Source organism: Talaromyces marneffei, chromosome 4 (assembly GCF_009556855.1).
Source record: "Talaromyces marneffei chromosome 4, complete sequence".
NCBI lineage: Eukaryota > Fungi > Ascomycota > Eurotiomycetes > Eurotiales > Trichocomaceae > Talaromyces > Talaromyces marneffei.
In genome coordinates, this window is record NC_072351.1 from 545,604 (window position 1) to 572,559 (window position 26,956).

Below are 26,956 nucleotides of genomic sequence, written 5' to 3' on the forward strand. Positions count from 1 at the left end.
AAAGCACGGCGCTTATTCAACCAATCAGGGCGAATGGTTTAGTGGTATAACGCGTCTTTAGCATAGACGAGGTCCCGGTTTCGATTACCGGTTTGTCCATCTTTTTGTCCTCCTGGCGGAGTGGCTGATTCTTTTTTGCATGTTTCGGTGTCAAAGAAGCTATATTTATATATCTTTGCAGTTGCATCAGAAGCGTTGTTTTTGTATAGGTGCGTCTATTATCCGTCTGATCTTCAGCAGTCAGACAGAGACAGAAAGAGTCTGATGTGAAATACATCGACGCTGATTGGGTGCTCCTTGCAACCGCTGACAGCGGCAAGGTACAGCCGAGTCGCCGCCGAGCACCCGGGAGAAAACGAATTGCTTCCTCATGATTTCTCTTATAAATCAACTTCGACTTTGCAACACCGCCCCCTGAACCACAGAACATTGGCTTTTTGTTCTTATATTCGATTTGGGTTGCTTCTATTTTATTCGACTGCCCGGCAACGCTTCTACATACTCGCAAGATGTCTTTACATCAGGTTGTTCGTCCTGCAGTGACATCATCCTCGGCGCTCCTTAAGTTTGTCACCCAACGGTCCACGCAACGATGCATCTGTTCCTACCGTTCTTTCTCGTCGCATGCCGGACAATTTCATTCATCAAGACGTGACATGCAGACTGCGACAGCCTACAGACCTCATACCCTCCCAGACGCCCCGCCTCCTCCACGAAACGCCGGTATTCCGGACACTTCGATTGCGGCGGATGCTCCATACAATGCGCAAACCGGTTCTTTCAATGCATTCCAATATACAGATCGCAAACCTTCGATTAGCGTGAGGGAAGGCGAAGCTCAAAAGACAACACCCGTTCAATCGTCGGAAACCGCTGAGAAGCCTCGTCGCTCAAGATTGCGCCCTAGAAAAGCCGCAATGACACTCACGCCAACTGCGGTTTCACAGCTTCAGTCTATGCTATCTCAGCCCGACCCGAAGATGATTCGTGTAGGTGTGAAGAATCGTGGTTGTTCCGGATTAGCCTATAGCCTTGAATACGTCGACAAGCCTGGGAAGTTTGACGAGGTTGTCGAACAGGATGGAGTTAAGGTGTTGATTGACAGCAAGGCTCTGTTTAGTATTATAGGCAGTGAGATGGATTGGCACGAGGACAAACTCAGTCAGCGATTTGTGTTCCGCAACCCGAATATAAGTGAGTACATCCCTTCATAACAGACGTCGGCAATAGACTAACGATTGCTCAGAGGAACAATGCGGCTGCGGAGAGTCCTTCATGGTCTGATTTCAGTATTTTCACGTTTTATTCTTTCATGCATTGGGTGGCGTTTCGATTTGACCTCAGTGAGATATGTCATCACCTCACGACTATACACGGATCGCTTAATACCATGTTGCAGCGGACTTGCATCGAAAGACATATTCTTGATTGCCTTGCATCTTGCTGGTACATATTAAATCCATGATAGTGACGATACCAATTATATATACTCCACGGCCGGAGTCAGGTGTATTTTAGATTGTCAATATGATATGACTCTACTTTGATTTCCTTGTAGTTGATCTATTCGGTGTTTGGTGTTAACAAAGTCCTCGCTGGCCTAATTCATAATCAGATACAGAATTGAGATAGAACTGTATATCAATCTTGCTTTTGTTGAAGCATCCATATAGGCTGTATTGATGTGGGATGTCATCGATTGATGAGCTCCGATAAGATACTGTAGTATACTACACTACGTAGCTTCCGGCTGGGGTGGCGCTATCGCTGTACCGCAGTTCATCCATGATCTCACTTCATCTAACTTAAGACTTGCACAAACATATACATATGTACGCATCACGAAACAGCTTCCAGTGCAACGATGGACGACTATACTATAAACCAACATCATTCCCTATCCCCCGAAGCCGCTCCAGAGCTACACCTAACAATCCGCTTCTCCGCCTCTATCCCTGACGTCCAACTCGACATCCCCAGTCCATCAACCACAACGGTCGCAGGCCTCAAACAACTAATCCGAGCCCATTTACCGTCTGACCTTGCCAATAGGAGGATAAGACTAATCTATTCCGGCCGCGGACTGGAAGATGCTTCTTCACTACGAACGGCCCTAAAATTGCCCTCGCGGACGAGCACGCCGTCATCCACCACAGATGTCGAAGATGGATTGTCATCCTCGAAGGATAAGAAGGGAAAGGCTGTGGTGCGCGATGCGATGCCATCCGACGTGCCGCGGGTCTATGTGCATTGCTCTATTGGGGATATCGTCTTATCTGCAGCAGACCTGAGCGCTGAAGCTGCTATGGCATCGACATTCCTCGTTCAACAGCAGCAACAACAGGATTCAACAAGTTCGTTGACAGTAAAAGAACGAACCGAGGAGCAAGATGTAGAGGATCTGGCAACGACTACCCCTGCACCAAGGGGATTTGATCGTTTACTCTCCGCAGGATTCACGCCGAGTGAAGTTGCCGCCTTGAGGTCTCAATTCATGGCTCTACAATCTATCAATCATACCCCCGACGCCATGCCTACAGGCGATGAACTCCGCGAGTTAGAAGATCGATGGATGGACGAAGGATCGTCGGCAGATGGGGCAGGTGTCGGTTTAACCTTTGCCGGTGGCGGCGGTGGAGGAACTGGCGGCGACGAAGGAGGAGGAGGGTTTGGCTCCTCATCAAACAGCGCGCTGGATGATATGTTATGGGGCGCCGTGATGGGCTTCTTCTGGCCGATCGGGTGCGCGATGTGGTTGAGGCGCGAGGAAGGGGTCTGGAGTTGGCGGAAGGGGTTGGCGGTGTTTGTTGGGGTGGTGATTAATCTCGTTTCTGGAGCAGTGAGGGTAATGAATTGATGATTTCTCACCTGAAAAGGTTGCATGAGCGTTGCGTTGTGGATTGTACATTCTTGTATATATAGAAGAGTTTTACATAGCATGCTAGATACCCATGATGTATTGAAATGACATTATCATTGAATGATTTACAAAGGTGCTTGCTAGTTCAGAATCGAGGCATAAATCCATAAACAAAGGTCAACAAAAACGATAAAACTGCCGCACTGAACGCCTAGATAGAGACAACGCAAATGCATAACCTAACGGAAACTGCTGTAGATAACAGCAAAAATCAAAAGGATCAACACAGTGATAATCGCAATTGTGATTATCCGATTTGTAGCCATCCTGGAATATCAATTGTCAGCCTTGTATCGTACACCAATTGGGTTTTTGGGGAATCGGGGGTACAATACCTACGGGCCATGCCCCTCAACGTCTTAATACTCGTATCAACATAACCCTCACTCTGATGCAAATTCTGCCTCGTCCGCTCAATCGTCTCTCGCTGCTGATGCAAATCTGCCAATGTACCACGGCCAATATCCTCTGTCTCAAGGGCAAGTCGTTGACTCTCCTGTAACCGAGCCGAGCTGCGCTCTAACCGTTCCGTACCCGACAGGAGTTGTTGTCTCTGTTCCATGTGCACATCGCCAGCTTCGGGGTCATCTGTATATCGATCTCCGAAGAGAGCGCGGCGGTCGTCGGAGAGGGATTTGAGTTTGCGTTTTAGTTCATCGATGTCGCTGGAGTAGTTGCGGAAGCGGACGTTGACTTTTGAGCGGGCGGCGGAGGGGATGTTCTGTTTCTCCATGCGCATTTGGTCCAACTATACGACTTATTAGTTCACAAATCAAGAAACAACATTGATGATACTAAGGATGTGTATACCAGTTCAGTCGCCTCATCTAGCGCCCTCTCTGCCTGTCCGATAGCAGACTTGCGTTGTTCCCCGGTAGTCTCTGCAATCTGATCTAATTTCTGGTTCAAATCGGCCTGAACCAGTTTCAGTTCTGCCTCATAGCTGCTGAACAGCTCCGAGCCGGCATCTGTATCAAGTGGATTGGCCATCGTGTTATTGTAGCGTTCTCACAGGCAGATATCGGAATGGCAAATATATCGCAATGTCTTGTGGCGTTGTAGGTCGGATTTAGGGCCTGGCTGTGCTAAATGCAAACCGATCTTTCGTTAATTTATAAAATCATAGGCAACTACGCTTGTTGTAGGTGATGTATCTGTACTCGGTTCGGATGTTGAAGGATGGGGAGTGAAGGAGGCTGGACCTGGCTGGTTGGATGGCTGTCTTAGGCACATGCATTTGGTGCTGGAGCTTATCGCCGGGGTACCCACGCACGTGACGTAGCGCGTGCCAAGCTATCAATTCTACTCGCTTTTCATGAACATAGAACTTGATTATCATAACACGCTGATATTACAAGACTAACTATCGTTTGGCTAATAGAGCTTTCTACTTAGTATATGAATCAAAAACACAGTATCCGGCCCCGTACACTCCTTGCCCCAAAGTAAACCTCAATTTTGAAATACATTCATCATTGTCGATTGATCATGACAAAAAGCTTCCACTATCTTGGCTGACAATGGTAGCGCTTCTCTTGGCGTCAATAAAGAGATCCTCGCACTCGGTGACATCTGGGACATCGATGGCCGGACGCCCATTGACACGAGCAAGAATGCTAGCAGGCGTAAGAAGCTGCAAAGCATATCGTAGACTGATCTTGCTACCGTGCTCCGAGACCTTATCGAGCGCAGGATCTGTGATATTGAGATTCTCCGTCTTCGCGCGAAGTCGGATTATAGTCTTGATTTCGTCGGGACTGTAAGGGTGAGTTGGTACGATGAGAAGGCGGGCGAGGAGATCAGGAGGAATGCCGTGGGCTGCTGTAACATCTCCGGTGCCTTTGATAACGGTGTTGCCCCGATTCGAAGCGAGAATAACGATGGGTGCGATAGGAGACTCGAGTGCGCGGTTCAAGTAGGTGAAGCATTCAATGTCAAGCATGTGTACTTCATCGATGAACAAGACACCTGGTATTAACTCCGCTACACCTTGGCTGTGAATTGTCAGTATGGCCCTCATAGTCATACTAATAAAGAAGTGGATGTCTTACTCGATATATCTGCTCACAACTTTGTTGATTTCACCTCTCAGTTTGTCCGTGATCTCGGTCTTTTTCGGTTTCGATAATTGTCCAAGCATAGACATGAGATCTTGCCCACCTTGAGGCCGAGCGTTGGCCATGCTATTGTACGTTAGTTGGCAGCGACGAACGTTTGGGAAAAACAAACAAAACATACTCTAGGTCATTCAGGGTCACGTCTTGCACAATCTCCTTCTTTTTATGAACCTCACCCTTTGGAACTGGCACATACTCCTCCGCCTCAAGATCAAACTCTGTGGCGTAAGCATCTGATCGTCCTACTCGCTTGCAAGCACCTGTATTTGCTTCGATATAGATGACATCGCCGACGGTCACGCGTTCTTTCTGAATAGCTTCGTATATGCTAGGATCGAGTCGGAGCTTCTTTGTGCCTTTGTACGATTTCAGACCGATAATGAGATGACTGATGGTCTTTCCGTAACCACCGAGGGGGTTCTCTGCTTCTTCTGGTGTGAGTTCCGTTACTTCGCCTTCGTAGACTTCCTTAGTTTCTCGAACTCGCAGCCCTGTAGACAGTCAGATACCTGATTCTTCAGCTCAGATGGTTCCTAAACATACCAATAGCCCTTCGGAAGTTTTCCATAAGTGCTTCTGTCTTCTTGACCTCTGCAGAGTATAATTCACTTCCAACGATAGGGCAGAATGGGACTTTGGTACCGAGCTCTTGCGAAACAGCCAAAGCAAGAGCAGTCTTTCCTGTACCAGGTCCACCAGCAAGAAGTACGGCTCGACCAGCCATTTTTTTCGCTTTGATTAAGTCCACGACGACACCACATGCCTATAAGAAAGATACACATTAGCTCGTGTTTTTCCATTACTCTGTCGCAGATAAGGCATACTTCTCTAGCAGTTGCCTGGCCAACCCATCCATCTGCTGAGCTCTCAGCGGTGCCATCAGGGCGTAGACCAAGACCCTTGATGTGTGTATGCGCCATCGTCCTGTTCTCGCGCGAACCTCCCTTGACTTCGCTGATCTGAACCATTTTGAGGAATCAGAGCTTCGATTGAAGCTGTACCTTGTGGGAAAGAATTCAGGCAATGTTTCCAAAGGAGAAGAGATGACAACTGGAAGACTACTGGATAGATTGTCTTAACAAAGGTCGGCAATTATGTGCTTTCAGATGTGAATGGATGGAGCTTGGATTGTTCCTCCAGGTTGATTTTCGCGGTGCAGGAGTGTGTTCCGCCAATCATGTTGATGGTTGGCCAAGGCGGTCAAGCCGAGCCAGCCAGTTTCTTTTCCGAGAAATCAGCTAACTTACTCTGAAATTGTTCTCCAACCGTCAACACTCTACTCCAATTGCGAGGCTATTTCAAGCCAGCGTGGTCATATCGATAATATTACATATGATGATCGCTTGATAGTCCACTAAGCCTCTTTATAACTCACAATGGCGGGTTTACCGACCCGGTTGATAACCGCATCAACCTCCTCCCTCCATACGGCATTCCGAGGACTATCCTTGAACACCACGATAAAGCGCAATTTCACGACTTCCTTGTCTCTACAAAAAGTCAAGACGATACCGGAACATATTCCGCCTTATCCCTACGAACCGAACCGCGTATATAAGCAAGCAGACAGCGGTCTGTACGGCGGTGTCTCAATCAGTTTCGGCAACAAGATCTCCAAGGGCAGAAATAAAGGCAAAACACGACGTTCATGGAAACCTAACGTACGATGGAAGAAAATGCCCAGTGAGGCATTGGGAGAGGACGTCTTTGTCAAGCTCACGCGAAAGGCGTTGAGGACGATTCGGAAATGCGGTGGATTGGACAATTATCTTCTGTCTGATAAGCCATCGAGGTTAAAAGAGCTGGGGTTGGCGGGATGGAAGTTGAGATATCGGATCATGCAGTCTCCGGCTATGAAGAAGAAGTTTGCTGAAGAGAGAGAGAAGTTGGGTATTTCAAAGGCTCCCGCTACCTTTGAAGAATGGCTCAAGGCGAAACAATTGACTGAGGCTACATCCATTGTTGAGGCTGTTGATGATGCCAGAGAAGTTGCCGAAACTCTAGAGGAGACGCCTGCCAACGAGGAGACATCCGAGCCGGAGATCTTGAAGGAGGGAGAGAAGAAGGAGCAGGCACCGGTGTTGGCATGATGCGGAAAGAGTTGACAGTGAACTTGTGTATCATATCTTGACTGGCGAATCCTGGTTCATGCGGGTAGATTGATTTCAATATGTATGTATATTATTATTAGGCATTTCGTTTAAAACTCGTTTCGAGAAATTTGATTATCAAATGCAAGCCTCCTTTGCAAGTCGTTTTGAACACACGAAAGCTTAATGGATTCGACATGACGAAAAAAAAATCATTCATAGTACAGGACATTTCCTCAAATGAAATAGGACATCCATATGGATATGCAGCCCCCCAAACGCCTCATTGAATCTTCACATCGCTCCAAAGCACTCTTCCAACCATCTATAACGCATATGCGAAAACGGAACAACAAAAGCAGGGACTATGATGACCTCGAGTTGGAAGTCTTCCTCTGCCACATGGAATAATACGGTTGCAACTCTTCCTCACAGCTCCGACCTTGAGCGTCGCAATCGTTTAAATGGATGACAAAGTCACCGTCATGATATGTGCCGTCCGTGGCAACATCGGGGGAATCTTTACTATATGAGTTGATTACCCGCTGAGGTATAAGGGCTAGTTTTGCGAGGATCGTTGCATGCCATTGCACGATATGGTCCTATGAACTTGTTAGCGATGGCTCCGCGTAAGCACATAAGTCCGAGGGAAGAAATACCAATGCATGTTTCTCCGCTCTCGCAAAGTTATATGAACGATATAACGGATCATACCATACGTCTAAAAAGAATCTGGCCCAAGGCCCTTGTTTGATTATAAAGCTCCCCGGAACCAAGTCCTCACCATCCTGTGTGATAATGAGCTCTACATCTTTTGGCGTAAGATGCGAGAATGTTTTAATGACGCTATCCGGAGGTACGACCGGCTGATCCTTAATCATCAGCGATTCAAGGCGTTTCGGTTCGAGGACATGCGACGTTAAGGGGACAGTAGGGTCCATGATGAAAGCATGGGAGTCGAGGAAGAAGAAGTATGTCGAGTGCGGATTTTCAGCCATGGCGTGGCGAACGGCGGGGACTTGGACCCAGCTTCGTGGTGTTTTCTCATCGAGAGTGTATAGGTAATCGGAGGTGTTCGCGAAAAATGTCGCGTACCCTGTCATGAATGTCTTAGCTTTGACTGAAACCTTTCCTCCAAATCTGAATGTAAATTACCATGTCGCGATGCATAATCTTCTCGATTGCTTTGAATCCATTGTGCATATCGGTCACTCAAAACCTGCCTATCGAACAAAGTGACTAGAACAACATTCGCAATTCCCGAAGGGATCACAGCCGCAATCTGTTCACTGACAGAGAACGAGAAGAATCGCGAGAGTACAACAAGTACAAATATCAGCGCAAATACAATTATCCCTAAAGTCTTCAGCTGCCGCCGACGTTGCAGGGACAGATTCGAGGTGCGCAGAGCAAAAGGAGGAGCTTTGGACGACTTTCGCGGCGGTAAAGCGTGATGCATGGTTACTGCGCAATTTGATGTACTAGCGGGCGATTGAATATAATAGAACAGCACACCTAAAGTTCCTAGGCTTTTCTTGCCGAGAACATTATATTCAACGACTGCCAGATCATTCGTCCATTTAGAAAGTCCGGGGTGCTGATCGAGGAGATTTAAGCTGTCATGTCGTACATATCAATTGCAATGATGTTTCGGAGTCTGGTACCTTAATTAGGTACAGGCGGACCGGATCATCGATATTCCTCCTGAGCTACCTGTCTATACAGCATTGAAGACCAAGGTGTGATTTTATTGCGGAACATTTGGTGTCTGTCTATTTTGTAGCAGAATTGCATTAGAATTAACATGATTTTACTAATCTTGCAAGAAGCCAGAGTAGTGTCTAAGAATACACCCATTTATTTTTTTCTCCCTCCTTTAGCTCCCTGAACCCGAGATGCACCTCCCAGCCGTAGTGCCTATAGTTCGCCCCTCTAATTAAACCCTTTGAAATGGAACCTGGCTAACCAATCGCAGAGTAAATCTGTCTTTCAGGTCTTATAGAAGAGGTGGAAGAACGGTGAATCGCTTGCGCTTGTACTTGTCGCCGAATTCCTTGCGATAACGACGCTCCTTCTTCTTAGCCCAGTCCCACATTTGGAAGGTACCAAGCACGAGGAAAAGCAGAACACTCCAGCTGAGACCAGTTAAAAGGTAGACACCAATCCAAGCAATAATCTCGAACATGTAGTTGGGGCAGGTCACGAGGCTAAATCCGAATCCCTTTGGAATACCGCGTTCAGTGGTTCCAGGTCGTCGAAGGTTTCGTAGAATCAAGTGGGCATTGAGGTTTGCCAATTCACCGAAAACAAAGAGGAACAATCCGCCGTAGTAAAGAATTGGATTCCGGTCATCGGTTGCAGTGGGAGCGTCTGGACGGAAAACCCAGTATGCGATGTTGACACCGGCCAGTGCCCAATAGTGGGCGCAGTTCTTGAAGATGTTGCGGGCAGGCATAGTTGCAAGGCTGAAGCGGTGGATGAAAATAGTCTCGATCTCACGTTTCAAGAAATGGACGAATAGTAGGGCACACACAAGCTGTTGAAGCGATGACGGTTCCGGAATTTGATCGAAGTTGAAGTACAAGTAGGGACGCAAGACGTATAGGAAGAGAGGCGGAAAGACGAGAGGACCGAGATATTCAATCACGTAGACGAATCGCCAGCCGAGCTGGGGGCCTGCAGACAATTGGTAGTCAGTAGCTGTGACAAGCGTAGACGTAAACAAGAATTCATTTACTTACCCAAGTCTTTGACATAGATGACACTCTGCGCTCGCAGTCCACTGCCCTCAATAGTCTCCGATCCATTGGGCAACACACTGCCATCTGAGCCCTTGGTGATCCTTAATCGATGAATTGAATAACCCGTTTTCTGAGCTAAAGTATTATAGACATCGCTAGCCGGAGATTTTGTGGAAACCGTAAGCTCCTTTGGAAGTTTCTTGATCGGTTTACCTGGAAGTGAGAGTCAGCATCTAGTCAGCTGAGGACACAAATGAGCCAAGGGCATACCCCTAGGGTTGATGACGAGCTCGATGGTCGACATTGTGGCCAAGTGAAGATTGCAGAGAGCAACTTGTTCCGAGGAGAAAAGTTAATGATACGCAAAATCGAAACTCGACAGTAGTGAAATGTGGTATGAGAGTCGATAGCAGATAAACGGTGCCCTCTATGAGGTTACAGTTAATCACCAACAATTGAACAGTAAATTGGCGATCACAGGAAAAAGAAGAGGAAGGCATAAATCACGTGTATCGAGAGGAACAGACCAGCTTAAGTACTGTAGTTACCCAGGCAAGCCGCCCCCAAGCCTCAGTCTTTCGGCTATCGGGCCCCGCTTACCGTAGCCCAAACCATCCGGCAATATCGATAGACGACTCTCCCTTGCTCCATACACTGTGACTATGCGAGTGCATACATACAGTTTTTGCAGTGGAAGCAGCATACACGGCATTTTTGTCTATGCATCACAATGCCTGATATACGTATCACGCCTTGTCAGTGTCTACGAAGTACTTTGAATTACACTGGGGATGCGGCGGGAGACGTCGTCGGCCATGAAGAATTCAGAGCCTTTCTTGATATCAATCGATTGGCCTCTTCTTGACTCTCGATGGAATACCTATCTGGTTTTATGAAAGAGTTGTTCGAGAATGGAAGAGAACATCCGCATTCCGTGGATGATAGATCACATCGCACCACGTTCTGAAATTTGTCGATCAGAGCTGAATACTGGAGTTAGCATAGCAGTTTGCTTGTCTGGCCTGAAGGCTGTAGTAAGCAGAGCTTTGCAATCAATGTGAAAGCCGTTCTCAGGTTTTGATATACGTATTAATATCATATGCTGAAATTTGTACCTCGAATTATAGAGCGTACTAAGGAAGTGACTTGCGACTCTTTCAGCTTGAAGAACTTGGGATGAAACTTAAACAACGAGCCGTAAGTCACCACTGAATTCCTTGGGTGAAGTGTCTTCATCAGCGTGACCATGTGCAAGATGAGTCCTACAGTTGTGAACTTCAGTCAGGGTCCGGAAGCTGCCTGCAGTGAACTGGACCTCGAATGATGATTGATCTATATATACTTCATAATCTACAGATTCCCTGTGACAAATAGATAAATATGCTCTATCAATCAACTACAACACCAAGAAATCACTAGATAGATGTAGGAACATTGAATAATTCCAAAAAAAAACACAGTAGAACCTAATTATAATGAACAGAAGATGTCTAGAGACTTCTGCAGATAGTTAGTAGTTATCTGACCTTATATTAATAATGTAGTGATGAGAAGAGTTCCTAATCATTATTCTTTAAATTCTATCAGATATCAGAGTGTTCTCCATTCCTATCTGAAGTGAAATCTTCCTATACAAGCTCACATCGTTTCTATTCGCTATACTCGTTGTAGTGTCGATACCTAACATCAAGCTAGCGGCGGGCAGTTGTTTATGTCATTGTAGCCAGGAGCGCTGTGACTGGACCAGGCCGCTAAGGTCAATCACCGCGCGGAAAGTCCCCACCTGCACTAACATCGACCTTCACTTCAAACAGCTTCAAACTTCTTTTTCATTCTGATACCCATCACACCTTTTCCTTTTCACCGAAAATCAAAGATACCTTCCTTATCCTCCATTCCATTCCCTCCGACTTGAACAAAGACGCTTGAGAGGTTTATCAGAGCGCCGACCTGCACCGTCAGCTCTGTCTTCCTCCCGCAGTTTTCCAAGTTCAGGCTTTTTCTAGAAGCTGTTTGCTCGATATCGAAGTTAACGAACACACTCACTTCTTTTGTTCACATCGACCCCATACATTGGCGATCGGGAATTTCCCTCTGGTCATCTGTTTCACTGCCGTGTCTCCGAACCCTTGATACTTCGATAAAGCTATATTAAGACGTCATTCAATTGCTCAGTAATCGACTGGTACCCGCGCACTTTTTTGTCCGAGACTGGCAACGCCAACCCAAGTCCTGGGGAGCTAGCTTCTCTCCCATGGTGGCCATTTCTTTACTGATTTAACAAAATGGGGAGAATTAAGAAGGCGGCAGGCTCAAAGCATGAGGCTACAATCGTATGTAGAGATTTATCAATGACTTGATGACCTGATAACTGACAACTAATTTTCATTTTTTTAGTCGCCATATCTGTCCGAGTTCATCAAATCTGCGACCAAGACCCCTCTCGCTCAGCTTCCATCACATCTCAGGACCCTTCCACGAACCTGGCCATTTCCACGAGGCGACCTCTACCATTGGATACCTCTGCTGGATCGATTTGACGATATCTTAGCTTCTGTGATTGAACGATATGGCTTGAATCTTGGTCCTCAGGTGACGCCGTTCAGTCGATACGTCTTACATGATGCAGCCGCAGATCAGGATGACAATATTGATGAAATACTCAACGGCCTTGGCTACGGTCCTGAGGGTGATCGAGAACTTGTCGAGGCTATTCTATCCTTTTCACAATTGCTGCAAGAGAAATGTGGAAATCGCAGTCTATATAGCAGCAGTGACCGTTTGAACGACCTGTTGAATACAACATCAAACAGCCTTTTAATAACGACCCTTCGACTTGCTCTTTTACTCGCCCAGCGATACCACGCTCGGCAGCGTAATGCAAGCGCCACCCACTTTCAGCAGGCTCTACTGGCTGCCCATTACAATATTGATCTTGATAAGGTCCAAAAACTCTCGTCACCTTTTCCTAGACCAACTGTATTTGGAAAGCCGCCAGGTGCACCGACTTCTCCCATCGTAAAAGCAAAGGAGAAGACTCTCCAGACAAGGCATGATGCCAATGACGCTGTTGTACTGTTGCGGGAAAAAGATGGATGGGAAGAATGGGGGAATATCCGTGCTGTATATTACCCTGGCGTCTCTGAGCAAGAGAAACAGCCTACGGAAACGCAGTTAAGCGAGCAGTCTCATCAGTACCAGGCTCCATCTACCCCTACGCCACTGCGGAGAAGTGCTACCATGCCAACGCCTCGACTCAGCCGTATGTCTAGTAACGAAGAGTCTCCTTCAGTGTACGCGGCCACACCATCTTCTAGACCAGCGGAGTCTACTCGAAGCTCGAAGTTGGTCGAAATACCCGCAACAGTTGTTGCAGCAAGCCCTCTGGAGACTATTCTTGGGGCAAAGTTGAGTGAAGTTCCAGCGGAGTCAAGATACGATTTCTTACATCGAGCCCGAGTCGCTCAGTCTTTGGTAAAATCCGATGTGACTCGCGAACAGATCCTAACCATTCGGATTCTTGCACTTACCAACCTAGCATATCTATACCCTGAAGCTATTATGCAGCAGAGGATTTTGCAACAAGATTCAGATCAGCCAAAGCGGTTACAGATCACGTACCAGCTTGCCGAGTTGGCTCATTTGGGTGCTAGTGGAGATCTCACGGCACTACGAACTACACAGACCGCTGCCTTGTATGCTTTGGATGCTCTCACAAAACACAAGTCAAGGTCTGCTGATGTCTGTGCCGCCTTGAATGTCAACGTCAACCATGGAATCCTAATGTTCCTGACACGAAAGGCAATCGCAGAGCTTTCTGCTGACCAGGATGATGGTGAGGAATCTGATGAATGTCGAGATGCTCTACTCCTATTGCTCCGGACATTACCAGGCTCAAGTTCAAGAACACCAGAAACTCTGATCGCTGCTGGCTTGATTCCTATGTTTGTGGACGTCCTTAATCTCCGCACAGAGAAGGCAAGACGTGTCTATCCACGTGTCCTAGAGTTTCTTGATACATTTGTACACGCCGTGCGAGATGCTCTTGGGACATTGGCTGATGCCAAGGGATTTGATGCAATTTCCGATCTGATAGGGTTTGAAACCAAGTCTGCCTTCGACAATGTCAATCAGGGAATCGGTATACCGACCGAGTATCGCACCCCATCTGTTGATTACGACATTCCGTACTTCCAACAGCAATCCTTGAGATGGCTGTTCAGATTCGTAAATCATATTATGCAGCATAATGGTGGGGGATTCGATCGATTGCTACGCAACCTTGTTGATTCTCCTCCATTGCTAACTGCGCTACGCCTCGTCTTCGAAAATGCGAAGATCTTCGGTTCCCATGTCTGGAGTGGGGCGGTTAGCATCCTGAGCAGCTTCATACATAATGAGCCCACTAGTTATGCTGTCATTGCTGAAGCTGGTCTTAGCAAGAGTCTTCTGGAAGCTATTACTTTGAAAGAGCTGAAAGCCCCTGAAGCCGACGCCACTGTGATAACTGAGGAGAACGAATCTGCGATTCAGCCTGGTGCCTCTTCGTCAACTTCCTCGACCGCTGCAAATGTTTCCTATTGCCTCTCTCGAACTCCCGATCAGCAGCTAGCTCGTGGCATTATACCTGCCTCGGAAGCAATGTCTTGTATTCCCCAGGCATTCGGTGCCATCTGTCTCAATTCGGCTGGACTGGAGCTGTTTCAATCTTCGGGTGCCCTAGAAAGCTATTTTGAAATATTTGAGAGCCCCGTGCATGTTAAATGTATGGATGCCAATCTAGTCCGCTCCCTAGGAACGACTTTTGATGAACTCGTCAGGCATCATCCGGCCTTGAAGAAGTCTGTCATGTCGGCCATCCTTGTGATGGTAGCCCGCGTTGGTTTGTTGTGTAAAAAGATGGCTTACAAGGGCGCCGGTGCCAAGTTATGGACTTCGGATGGACAGGGAAACTTGACCGTAATAGGAGGGAAACACAGCTTGTTCGCGGACATTGGTGAATCGTTTGAGGAAGCAGTGAAGCGCGATGGGCAATTTACTTACCCTGCATTACACGAAGGAACGCTTCCCAATGGTGGTACTTTAAATCTCGGCCAAATCCCCGACTCAAATGTGCAAGATATCCAATCTGCTCCCTCGGATGCAGATGAGTGGGGACTTACTGCTGCGAACTATATCTATCCAGTCATGCGTTTCCTGGGGGCATTCTTTGAGAACCAGGTCAACTGCACATATTTCATTGAAACCGGAGGTGTTGAATTCATTCTGGACTTTGCCACTCTGCCCAGCTTGACTTTCGATTTTCAGAGCCGTCAGGCTAACAATGAACTAACTCAGTTGGTACACATGATGGCTGAAACGAAACCTCATCTTGTTATTCCATCAATAGTCAAGCGGACCCAAGATGCTGTTGATTGTCTTGCCGATTTCTACAAAGAGCCCAAGCCGGAAGGATTCTTCACCTCATTAACGAAGCCCGACCTCGGAGATGCTATGGACACTGAGTCAACTGAGAGGGAGAATAGGCTAGCGAAAGAACGCGGAACCTATTATGTGAAGCATCTGGTCGCCACACATGTACTGACTGATATTCTTCGTGAGATTTACACAACTCCGATGTATCAAACACGCCCTAGCCAACAGACATCGGCCTTTTCCCAAGTAAACCTAACGGAGCAGTATACACATCTCGTTACAACGTTAGGCCAACTTCACGCTGCCTGTGTTTGGGACGAGATTCTTCTGCAGAAGAACTTGCCGCAACGCTGGATTGAGGCCACTAAAGTACGCGGTTATGACTTGGGCAGTGACGAAGCTAACGATGCGCTTGGATTGTCTATCGGTGATGATAGGCGCAACCCTTCATCCAACCTCGAACCCACTCCACCGACTTCGTCCACAGCACCGATCGCTCCAGAAGACAGGGAATCTGATTCTGCACCAGCTGCATCTGCAGATGAAGGTGCTCAATCCGATGATGACCGCAAACCTGCGTTCAAGAACTCACAAACCCTTCGCTACCTCCTCAGTTCATTGCCGACGACGATCTCGGGATTCTTTCATTTGCTTGGACATGGTATTCTCGGGAAACGTCGACCTGACACTTATTCCAGACAGAATGCGTCAATGGTGGCTGATGCCATCGCTGGAGTTGTGCTTCGCCAACTACAACTGGAAGCCCCGAATAAGTCTTTGGATGTCAAGGATCGCTTTTCGTACCTCATTGTCATCTTGTCCGCTTTTACACAATTATTGTTTGAAGCACCTGTTGAACGATCCCATTCGCACTGCCTGACCGCCATCTTGTTTGCCTTCAAGAGACAGAATGGCTTGAACATGATGAGAAATCTATGTGGGCTGTTCTTACAAGAAATCAATACTTTGGCACCCCAGGCTGGAGGAGTTGACGACTCTAATAAGTCGGCTCGCCTTGCATCAGCCTATGGTGGTTTGAAGATTATTTTGACATTCTTCTCGGAGGTCACTTCTGCTAAGGAGTCAAGCCAGACGCAGGCCCTTTTGTCAACGGAGCGTGAGCGAGACCGCCCAGATTACTTCAGTCCTGGTCAATTTTTGGTGGATCTGCGAATGGAAGTGCTGCCCATGGTAAGAGAGCTTTGGAGTTCCGACTTCGTCGATAGAGCTTCGAGTTCTATTGTGAAGTGTCTAGTTGAAATTCTCCGCTCTATTCTTGACGGTGAACATGAGAATGGAGCTGTCCTTCAGAAGATCAACGGCCATCAATTCTATTCAGAGTATCCGAAAAAGGAGTTTTTCCTCAACCAAGAGCGGCTGAATACGCTGGTTGAAAGAGGATACAACCTGGAATTAGCACACGAGGCTCTTTACCGATGCAACAATGTACTGGCAACTTCAGATGAGTACTGCCATGCCCAGTCTTGGTTACGACGACCACCAAGACTACAACCAGAGTTTGACCTCGAGTCGACTAGGAGAACGAACGCAAGTGCAGAGGAAGCACCAGTAGCTGAAGCACCTTCTAATTTGTCGGTAACGGATACCAATTATGCTCTAGCCAGAATTATCCGTGAAGGACCGCCTCGCTTAGTACAAGGTGATGGTGGTTCCAACAACAATTTGGATCCTGATGCCGGTAGCAATGCCGAATTTCTTACACGAGCACTAAGTCGATATTTCGGTGATCCAGAAGCTTTACTAAACGAGTCTCAAAATGATAACTCGTCACGAATGCACCGTCGCGCCCCAAGTGAGTCCGTGGGTCAGTCAACAGAGCTGCGCAGGCGTGAGATCACTACAATTGAAGATCTTGATGCGGAACGGGATAAGGTCCGAAAGAATATGATAGAACGCTGCCTTGACGTTCTTAATGTTCACCACGATGTCACTTTCGAATTAGCGGATCTTATTGCATCGGCAACGAAGAAACATCGGGATCCAGAGGGATTCAGAAAGGAAGTCGGTGAAACTTTGGTGCAATCACTGATTTCACTACAAATCGATGATAATGTCCAGCCTTCTGGTAAGAAGATTGCGGCTTATGCCAATCTATTGGCACTTGTTCTTCAGGACAGAGCTATCTACAATGCAACGTTAGATGAACTGAAACAGTGCTTCATGACTCTGCTTGGATTTATAAAGATTCCTATCTCCGATAAGGCAGCAGAAGAATCTTCACCATGGGTTGGGCAAGTTCTGCTAGTCATCGAGAAGCTACTTTCGGACGACGCTCAGCCGCCTCAAATTCAGTGGAACTCCCCCTCGACACTCGACGAGCCTATTGATGCCGGACCAGCTTATCTCAAGCCACCTCTGCTATCCACCGATGAGAAAGTGCAATTATTTGAATCCTTACTTGACGTCTTACCTAGGGTCGGAAAGGATGAGTCTCTCGCGTTATCGGTGTGTCGAATCCTTGTCATTCTCACAAGAGCTAGGCACATCGCAGTTCGCATGGGTGAGAAACGTAATCTTCAACGCCTCTTTGTCATGTTGAAACAATTATCGAGTTCTTCCAACGATAAGCTGCAAGGTGCTTTCATGCTGATATTGCGCCACATTGTTGAGGATGATGACACTGTCCGACAAATTATGCGAAGCGAGATAACTGCTAGTTTTGAATCTAGGTCTTCGAGGCAGACAGATACGACTGCTTATGTGCGACAAATGTACCATCTGGTTTTGAGATCTCCCGAGCTTTTTGTTGAAGTGACGAACGAGATCCTCAAAATCCAACGTTTCGAACCAAGCCAGAAACCTCAGAACCTGGCTTTGAAAGCCACCAAAACCGAAACAGCACCGGAGAGCAAAGATGCTGTAGACGAAGCTGTGGATACTGTTGAAGAAAAAGAACCCACGGAGCCGAAAGATAAGGGCAAAGTGGTCGAGCTAAAGCCTCCAGTAGTTGAGCATCCGGATGGTGTGATTCACTATTTATTGTCTGAACTACTGTCCTATCGTGATGTGGAAGACAAAGATTCCGCCTCAGAGGCTGTCGAAGGATCTACTGCGAATGTTCCAGAGCCACAGAATGAGCCTGAAATGTCTGTCGCTGAAACATCGCCATCGTCCTCAATTGCCGATCTCGGTGCTGCTCGAGATTCTAAGAAGCAAGAAAAGCCAGCATTCAAAGCAGATGACCATCCCATCTACATTTATCGATGCTTCCTTCTTCAATGTTTGACTGAGCTGCTCTCCTCGTACAATCGAACGAAAGTGGAATTCATCAATTATTCCCGCAAAGCTGACCCCATGGCAACTACTCCTTCTAAACCTCGTGGAGGGGTATTGAACTACCTACTCAACACATTAGTGCCTACAGGGACATTGGAGCATGACGAATCAGTGGCATTCAAAAAACGCAGCAACACATCTTCTTGTGCCATGCGAGTGCTCGTGGCATTGTGCACTAAGACAGGCGAATTCGGTGGAAATACTAGACGGCGAAATGTTGAAGACGAGGAAGAAGAGCCTGAGTTGCTTTTTGTTCGTAGGTTTACTCTTGAACACGCTCTGAAAGCATACAAAGACGCCATGTCTTCCACTGAGGCACTCGACATGAAGTACTCGCGATTGATGTGCCTAGCGGACCTTTTTGATAAAATGCTCAGCGGCTATACTTTTGCTAGTGGTGACACGACATTCCCATCGTCTACAAGACAACTCGCCAAGACAATGTTCGAAAAGCATTTCATATCGTCGTTGACAGCTTCAATTGCTGATGTTGATCTTAACTTCCCCGCTTCAAAACGGGTCATCAAGTACATCCTTCGGCCTCTGAACAAACTGACACAAACTGCTGTCATACTGAGTGAAACCTCAAGTATCTCCACTCTGGGTGAGACCGAAGAGTATGAAATATCGTCAGCAACTTCTGTCTCAGATATGGACGATGATCGAGAAGAAACTCCGGATCTCTTCCGCCATTCAACTCTAGGCATGTTGGAGCCCAACCATGAAGAAGATACCAGCGAGGAGGAATCTGAAGAAGATGATGAGATGTACGATGATGAGTATGGTGATGAAATGGATTACGACGAAGATATGCCTGAAGATGATGGCGAGGTTGTTAGTGATGAAGATGAGGATCTTGATGGTCGGGGTCCTATTGAGGGCTTGCCAGGAGACACAGGCATGGATATTGAGGTTCTTCTCGATGAAGACGAAGATGATGACAGTGATGAAGACGACGAAGACGACGATGATTCAGACATGGATGATGATGAAGATGATGAGATCATGGCGGGGGAGATTACTGGCGATCGCGATAATGACAGCTTAGCGGGCGATGAAGATGATGAATGGGAAAGCGAAGACATGTCAGAGGACAATGAGGAGGCAGCGGAAATGCTCAATCAGCTTGAGAGTGAGTTTGGTGACTTGAGACAGGTCGATCCTCATGGTGATGGATCGCGATTTGAAAACCTCTTCCGTGTTATCCACGAAGCCGCAGGTGCCATGGACGATTTCCCAACGAACAGCATGGGAGGTGATCCACAAGAGGACTTGGTCGTCGATGGAATGAATGAAGAAGAGGGTAAGTCAGCTTCGCTTTTTGATTTGGACAATGCTAATCATTGAATTAGATGAAGAGGAAGAAGATGAGGTCGATGAATTGGATGAAGGAATGGATGATATGGACGACGATCAACTCTCTTACGATGAAGACATTGATGGTAATTCTTTTCTTGTCTTCTCTTGTGTCTACTTTATTTATCATAGCTAATCTTCACCTAGATGAGGACATGGAACCTTGGGGTTGGGATGGCGAGGAACCACCAACTTCTCGCCAACATCATCACCACCATCATCGCCATGTACGTGGAGCACCAGCTTGGACAAGCTTTCCTAGTGGCTTCAATCGCAATGGAATCATTCCCATCCCTCCTTATCGTTCTCAACGTTCTCAAATGACTTCTCGCAACACTGACGATGGCACAAATCCGCTTCTCATCCGTACCGATCGTGGGCCGGACGGCAATGGGCAAATTCGTGGCACTGGTACCGAAGCCTTTACAGACTGGGTTCATGGAGTAGATTCAACGTCGACCGGTCGTGTTATATCCATGGACACACCTGTTAGCTTTATGAATGCCATCATGCAAGCCATTGAAGGCCAAGGAGGCCCTGGTTTCGGTGTCATCACTCGACCAGATGGCATTCATGTCCATGTTGACCGACGTGCATTGATGACAGGCAATCATCTCCAAGGAATTTTTGAACTGGGACGACCACAGATCCCCTCTAGCAGATCTCGGGATGATCCATCGCAGTCGATCAGCTTTGCTTTAGCAACAACAACTGCTAGGTGGCAAGAGGAAGCCCGTATCCTCTTCAGCAGTAACCACGTTGAAAAGACTCAGCGTGTCATCAACTCTCTATTGCGTGTTCTCGTGCCTCCGGCCATTGAAGAAGAAAAGAAGCGCCGAGCAGAAGAGGAAGAAGCCCGTAGACGCCGGGAAGAAGCGCGACTCGAGAAGGAGAGAGCTGATCGTCTCGCTAGAGAAGAAGAAGAACGTGAACAAAGAAGAAAAGAGGCAGAAGAGGCAGCTCGGCGCCAGGAAGAGTTTGCACGGCAAGCTGAACATGGAGCATCTATCGTAGAGGCGGAGGAAGTTGACGAGCCTATGAACGATATCGATAGTGCAGAGTCGTTAGCTGAAGCTGCTGCTGAAGAAACGGGTCCTACCGAACCAGCACAGCGGGTTTACACCAATATTCGTGGTCGTCAGGTGGAGATCACGGGTATGGATATTGATCCAGAGTATTTGGAGGCTTTGCCGGAAGACCTTAGAGAGGAGGTCATTATGCAACAACTGGCTGAACAGCGATCTCAAGCCGTTGCTTCTGGAGAGGAGCCTACAGATATCAGCCAGGAATTCTTAGAAGCTTTGCCACCCGAGATTAGAGAGGAGATTCTTCAAGCAGAAGCCGCAGCTCGGCGACGTCGTGAGCGAGAGTCGGCTCGTCGACAAGCTGCTGCTAGCGGAGGCCCTGCTCACGCAGAGGAAATGGACCCCGCAAGTTTCATGGCGACTCTTGACCCTTCGCTACGACAGTCTGTGCTTGCAGATCAGCCAGATGAGATCTTAGCTACCCTAGGACCAGAGTTTCTGACAGAAGCCCGTGCACTTCCTGGAAGACGACTTGCACAATTCGGAGATGTCGGCCGTGTCGACCAACGGCATAGGGATGAAGTACATGAACAGGATACCAAGAAGCCTCAGCGGCGTCAAATAGTGCAAATTCTCGACAAGGCTGGAGTCGCCACATTGCTTCGTTTGATGTTCATGCCTTTACAAGGTAATGCGCGCCATCAATTACACGACATCCTTCACAATGTCTGCGAGAATCGCCAAAACCGAGTGGAAACAATCAGCCTTATTCTTTCCATTCTCCAAGACGGAAGCATTGACGCAGCAGCGATTGAACGGAGCTTCGCTCATTTGTCGTTACGTGCTAAAATGCCCTCTGTCCAGAAAACGCCCCAATCAGCCAAGCGCACACAAGCCCCTCTGGCGTCGAGTGGTGCCAATATCGACGTGACGCCTCTTCTGGTTGTGCAACAATGTCTTGACACGCTCTCTTTTCTGACTCAGTACAACCCTCACATATCCTGGTTCTTCCTGACAGAACACGAATCAGCGTCCATGCTGAAACTCAGAGCTCTACGCAAAGGCAAAGGAAAGGAGGCCAAGGACAACAGATACCCCCTCAATGCACTCCTCTCTCTGCTGGATAGGGATATGATCATGGAAAGCCCGAACTGCATGGAACAACTGGCCCATCTCCTCAGTACTGTAACCCAGCCCCTGACTATTCTTCTTCGACGCGAAAAGGAAAAACAAGAAGATGCCTCCAAGGGTAAGGAACCGCAACGTCCTGATGATGATGATGATGATGATGATGATGCAGAGAACGACTCAGGCCATGCTGCTGCTGAGACTACAGTTGTACGTGATACCGACATGCCCGAAGTTACAGATGCTGCCGGCACCAATCCAAGCGAAAACGAAGAGAAGTCGAAGAAGCGTACAATCGAACCTCCAGTGATTCCAGATCACAATCTACAGCTAGTGGTGGGTATTCTTGCGGCCCGTGAATGCAATGGTAAGACTTTCCGGGAGACGCTCTCGACGATCAACAATCTATCAGCGATACCCGGTGCAAAGGATGTAATCGGCAAAGAGCTCATCTCTCAAGCACAAACATTGAGCGAAGCGATTCTGATCAACCTTGATGAGTTACTTCCACACATCGAACAAGCAAGCTCCGGTACAGATGTGCAAGGGTTGGCCTTGTCAAAATTCTCCCCCGCTAGCTCCGATCAAGCCAAGCTGCTCCGTATTCTGACAGCCCTTGATTATCTATTTGATCCCAACCGAGTTGACAAGGTCAAGGGCGCCGAACCAGAGTCCGTACCCAAGGAGGATGTTCTTAGAACATTGTACGAAAACTCAACATTTGGCCCTCTCTGGAACAAGCTCAGTGCCTGTTTGACAATCATAAGACAGAAAGAGAACATGCTCAACGTCGCCACCACTTTGCTTCCGCTAATCGAGGCTCTCATGGTTGTTTGTAAGAACACAAGCCTCAAGGATACACACATTTCGCGATTTGGTAGGGAGCATTCGGTTGCAACGCCTACCTCTGAAACTGGTCCCGGTATGGAGAATCTGTTCTTCAATTTTACCGAAGAACACCGTAAGATTCTCAATGAGCTTGTCCGTCAGAACCCACGACTTATGAGCGGAACATTCTCTCTGCTTGTCAAGAACCCTAAAGTTCTGGAGTTTGACAACAAGCGAAACTACTTCACCCGTCGTATTCACTCACGCGGTGCTGAAGTCCGACAACCTCATCCTCCTCTCCAACTCTCTGTTCGAAGAGATCAGGTCTTCTTGGACTCCTTCAAGAGCTTGTATTTCAAGACTGCAGAGGAAGTTAAGTATGGAAAACTCAACATTCGTTTCCATGGCGAGGAGGGTGTCGACGCCGGTGGCGTGACAAGGGAATGGTTCCAAGTTCTTGCACGTGGCATGTTCAACCCTAATTACGCACTCTTTATTCCAGTTGCGTCTGACCGGACGACGTTCCATCCAAACCGACTGAGTGGGGTAAACACTGAACACTTGATGTTCTTCAAGTTTATTGGCCGCATCATCGGCAAGGCTCTCTACGAAGGCCGTGTTCTTGACTGTCACTTTAGTCGGGCTGTGTACAAGAGCATCCTTGGAAAGTCAGTGTCGATCAAGGACATGGAGACGCTAGATCTGGACTACTACAAATCTTTGCTATGGATGTTGGAGAACGATATCACGGATATTATCACTGAGACCTTCGCCATTGAGACCGACGATTTCGGCGAGACTCAGGTTATCGATCTCATACCAAATGGTCGCAACATTCCCGTGACCCAAGAGAACAAGGAAGAGTACGTGCAGCGAGTGGTTGAATATAAACTAGCAGGCTCTGTCAAGGAACAGCTTGAAAATTTCCTCAAAGGTACGTCTTGTTGACTGACTAGCATGAAGACTTAACAAAACTGACATTCGAACTAGGTTTCCATGATATCATCCCGCCTGATCTCATCTCAATCTTCAATGAACAGGAGCTCGAGCTACTCATTTCTGGTCTGCCCGAAATCGATGTTGACGACTGGAAGAACAACACAGAGTATCACAACTACTCTGCCTCGTCGCAACAGATCCAATGGTTTTGGCGAGCTGTTCGGTCATTTGATAAAGAAGAGCGTGCCAAGTTGCTACAATTTGTGACTGGTACCAGTAAAGTGCCACTCAATGGTTTCAAGGAGCTGGAAGGTATGAATGGGTTCAGCAGATTCAATATTCATCGGGACTATGGCAACAAAGAACGCCTGCCAAGTTCTCATACATGTTTCAACCGTAAGTTATGTTCCTGGTACATGCCAAATGGTTACTAATTCAATGATAGAACTTGATCTACCCGAGTACGAAAGCTATGAGGATCTCCGATCACGACTCTACAAAGCTATGACTGCCGGCGGCGATTACTTTGGCTTTGCTTAAAAATAATGGGGAGTTTTATCAACTCTATGCAATGATCTCAAGGATATGCACGTTGTACCAGCATGTGAGGCGCTTGATTGTTTGAGTGATTTCTACTAAATTGTTTTGTTATTTTTTACTTTTTTCTTGTTTCTTGCAAAGCATCAGAAGGATGAGACGCCTTACGGCCTTTGTATTTTAGATTTATGTGCTTCTCATGAGGCGATTGTTCTTAGGACTTTGACATGGTCTGAGAATAGTTCGTTGTTTCCAGGGACTGATATGAAGTGCAGGTCAGTCAGTCTCTTGCGATTACAACAAGCAGCTTGTGGCTATTTGTTCTATCCTCCAGGCTATATTGATAGTTCAATCAATCATAGTGTAGTTTATTCCATTCTCATGTAACTCTTTAGGGCTTCCATATGGAAGAGCAGCTCCAAGGCGGTGAGAGATGTAACAGGTAGGTAGTCTCCCCACATGGCAAAAAAAAGTTACGGGGAAAGAGAAACTTTTGACTCTTTCGCTCCGCGGGGTCAATCAGGATTCTCGTCGATCGAGTTAACTATCATCTATTTTCTGGCTATTCATTGCATTGTTACTTGTCCCAGGTACTGTCGGAGATATTCTCACACCATGGCGACGAACAGTATCAAACTTTTGACTGGAAACAGTCATCCAGAGCTTGCGAAGCTCGTGGCTGATCGGTAAGTCATCAATCTCTTTTGACGTTGATAGTATTGTTTCTAGATTACGAGACTGTGTGAAACTAACTATTACCTTACAGATTAGGAATTGAATTGACCAAAATCCTGGTCCTCCAATATTCAAACCAAGAAACCAGTGTGACAATCGGTGAAAGTGTTCGCGACGAAGATGGTACGATTTTTCTTGTCATTTCGTACAGAGGACTTCTTTCTAATAATGGTTACTCTACAGTATTCATTCTCCAATCAACCAAACCCAACGATATAAATGACGGCCTCATGGAGCTCCTGATCATGATCAACGCTTGTAAAACAGCTTCAGCCCGACGAATCACCGCCGTTATCCCCAACTTCTTTTATGCGCGCCAGGACAAGAAGGATAAGAGTCGAGCACCTATCACTGCTCGCTTGATGGCTACTATGCTGCAAACCGCCGGCGCAAATCATATCATTACCATGGACCTTCATGCCAGCCAGATTCAAGGATTTTTCACGGTGCCGGTTGACAACCTCTATGCTGAGCCGAGTATGTTGAAATGGATACGGGAGCATTTGGATGTTTCGAATTGTGTTATTGTTAGTCCTGATGCTGGTGGTGCTAAACGGTGCGTTATATTCCCATCTTGCAACATACATGATGACTTTGACTGATAATCGTACAGAGCAACTGCTATCGCGGACCGCCTCGACCTCCAATTCGCACTTATCCACAAAGAGCGCGCCCGCCCCAACGAAGTCTCCCGCATGGTCCTCGTCGGCAACGTCAAGGACAAAGTCGCCATCATCGTCGACGACATGGCAGATACATGCGGCACCCTTGTCAAAGCAGCCGACACCATAATGGAGCACGGTGCAAAGGAAGTTAATGCCATTGTGACCCATGCCATTCTTTCCGGAAATGCTATCAGCAATTTGAATAATAGCTGCCTGCGTCGTCTGGTTGTTACGAATACCGTGCCGCATGCCGAGAAGAAGGAGGCCTGCGACAAGATTGAGACGATAGATATCAGTGCTACGTTGGCGGAGGCTTGTAGGAGGACGCACAATGGCGAGTCTGTCAGTTTCTTGTTTTCGCATGCTGTTGAGTAAAACGTGATTTATACTGTATTTACTATGGCTTGATGCATATCGAAAGGATGACGGGTTTTCGCTTCTTTTTTTCCGCTTGTATGTTTGAAATGATATATGATGATACTTTAGCTTCCGTTCAAATTGTCTCGTTTTTTTTTGTTTTGTACTTCCGCTACGACCGCTGAAGGTCTTGCGTGAGATAACTCATGTCACATACTCGAATCATGTTTTCGATATCTTCCTGAGGAATTATACTTGCTATATGTTCAGGCAACTCTCAATATCAGCCCATATACCTATTCAAAAGCACATCAGCGTTTGAAACAATTATTACTATCTCCTCATGTCCATGGGTAATGTCTGATGCCGGATGTTCAATGAACTAGTAACTCGCTGAATATGAAGATGCTTTAGTCATAGAAATGGTACGGGAAACCAAAGCCGTTCCAAGACATAGACAGAAGAAAATCCATAGACGGGAGTAAGAAAACCCTAAATTTAGATAAAGAAAGAGAAAAATGAGAATTCCTATTCTGTCCTAGAACTTCCCACGAGTATGTGTGTTGTGTTGCGTTGCATTGTAAAAAACCTCCCAAAGCGACGAGTTGTGCCCATCCCGCTGCAATAATATGAAGAGAACAGGATTTATGAAAAATAAATTCTAAAAAAAGAATAATATTGCGCCTGTAGTTTCCTTTCATCATTATGGGAATTTTTTTTCATGTCCTTTCCCTCCCTTTCTCCCGGTATATCTCTCTGGGTCATGTGAGTAAAAGACACACCGAAAAGGAAAAGAGACAAGAAGA

The 26,956-nt window shown here is 47.0% G+C and overlaps 9 protein-coding genes and 1 non-coding gene across 10 annotated transcripts; 6 read left to right on the forward strand and 4 right to left on the reverse strand.

The window, feature by feature from the left end:
* The first annotated feature begins 27 nt into the window (after window positions 1-27).
* On the forward strand, window positions 28-99 carry EYB26_005268. The gene has a single exon. It is a non-coding gene; the product is annotated as a tRNA-Ala (tRNA).
* A 557-nt stretch (window positions 100-656) lies between these two features.
* EYB26_005269 (uncharacterized protein) lies at window positions 657-1,284 on the forward strand (the record flags this gene model as incomplete). Its single annotated transcript, XM_054264558.1, has 2 exons — window positions 657-1,194; window positions 1,247-1,284. 2 exons carry the CDS (start codon window positions 657-659, stop codon window positions 1,282-1,284), a joined length of 576 nt encoding a protein of 191 aa, XP_054120533.1.
* A 580-nt stretch (window positions 1,285-1,864) lies between these two features.
* Window positions 1,865-2,857, forward strand: EYB26_005270 (uncharacterized protein; the record flags this gene model as incomplete). Its single annotated transcript, XM_054264559.1, has 1 exon — window positions 1,865-2,857. One exon carries the CDS (start codon window positions 1,865-1,867, stop codon window positions 2,855-2,857), a length of 993 nt encoding a protein of 330 aa, XP_054120534.1.
* A 242-nt stretch (window positions 2,858-3,099) lies between these two features.
* Window positions 3,100-3,910, reverse strand: EYB26_005271 (uncharacterized protein; the record flags this gene model as incomplete). Its single annotated transcript, XM_054264560.1, has 3 exons — window positions 3,100-3,187; window positions 3,256-3,668; window positions 3,731-3,910. The coding sequence occupies 3 exons, from the start codon at window positions 3,908-3,910 to the stop codon at window positions 3,100-3,102; spliced, it is 681 nt and encodes a 226-aa protein (XP_054120535.1).
* A 496-nt stretch (window positions 3,911-4,406) lies between these two features.
* Window positions 4,407-6,005, reverse strand: EYB26_005272 (uncharacterized protein; the record flags this gene model as incomplete). Its single annotated transcript, XM_054264561.1, has 5 exons — window positions 4,407-4,914; window positions 4,972-5,103; window positions 5,159-5,528; window positions 5,581-5,800; window positions 5,862-6,005. The coding sequence occupies 5 exons, from the start codon at window positions 6,003-6,005 to the stop codon at window positions 4,407-4,409; spliced, it is 1,374 nt and encodes a 457-aa protein (XP_054120536.1).
* Window positions 6,006-6,413: 408 nt separating this feature from the next.
* Window positions 6,414-7,127, forward strand: EYB26_005273 (uncharacterized protein; the record flags this gene model as incomplete). Its single annotated transcript, XM_054264562.1, has 1 exon — window positions 6,414-7,127. One exon carries the CDS (start codon window positions 6,414-6,416, stop codon window positions 7,125-7,127), a length of 714 nt encoding a protein of 237 aa, XP_054120537.1.
* A 365-nt stretch (window positions 7,128-7,492) lies between these two features.
* Window positions 7,493-8,586, reverse strand: EYB26_005274 (uncharacterized protein; the record flags this gene model as incomplete). Its single annotated transcript, XM_054264563.1, has 3 exons — window positions 7,493-7,729; window positions 7,787-8,223; window positions 8,283-8,586. The coding sequence occupies 3 exons, from the start codon at window positions 8,584-8,586 to the stop codon at window positions 7,493-7,495; spliced, it is 978 nt and encodes a 325-aa protein (XP_054120538.1).
* Window positions 8,587-9,123: 537 nt separating this feature from the next.
* EYB26_005275 (uncharacterized protein) lies at window positions 9,124-10,172 on the reverse strand (the record flags this gene model as incomplete). The annotated part of the gene is made up of 3 exons (XM_054264564.1): window positions 9,124-9,803; window positions 9,869-10,081; window positions 10,139-10,172. The coding sequence occupies 3 exons, from the start codon at window positions 10,170-10,172 to the stop codon at window positions 9,124-9,126; spliced, it is 927 nt and encodes a 308-aa protein (XP_054120539.1).
* A 1,981-nt stretch (window positions 10,173-12,153) lies between these two features.
* On the forward strand, window positions 12,154-24,396 carry EYB26_005276 (uncharacterized protein; the record flags this gene model as incomplete). The annotated part of the gene is made up of 6 exons (XM_054264565.1): window positions 12,154-12,201; window positions 12,266-19,883; window positions 19,933-20,022; window positions 20,084-23,851; window positions 23,908-24,252; window positions 24,302-24,396. The coding sequence occupies 6 exons, from the start codon at window positions 12,154-12,156 to the stop codon at window positions 24,394-24,396; spliced, it is 11,964 nt and encodes a 3,987-aa protein (XP_054120540.1).
* Window positions 24,397-25,008: 612 nt separating this feature from the next.
* Window positions 25,009-26,168, forward strand: EYB26_005277 (uncharacterized protein; the record flags this gene model as incomplete). Its single annotated transcript, XM_054264566.1, has 4 exons — window positions 25,009-25,079; window positions 25,160-25,251; window positions 25,312-25,684; window positions 25,742-26,168. 4 exons carry the CDS (start codon window positions 25,009-25,011, stop codon window positions 26,166-26,168), a joined length of 963 nt encoding a protein of 320 aa, XP_054120541.1.
* Between the last annotated feature and the right edge of the window lie 788 nt (window positions 26,169-26,956).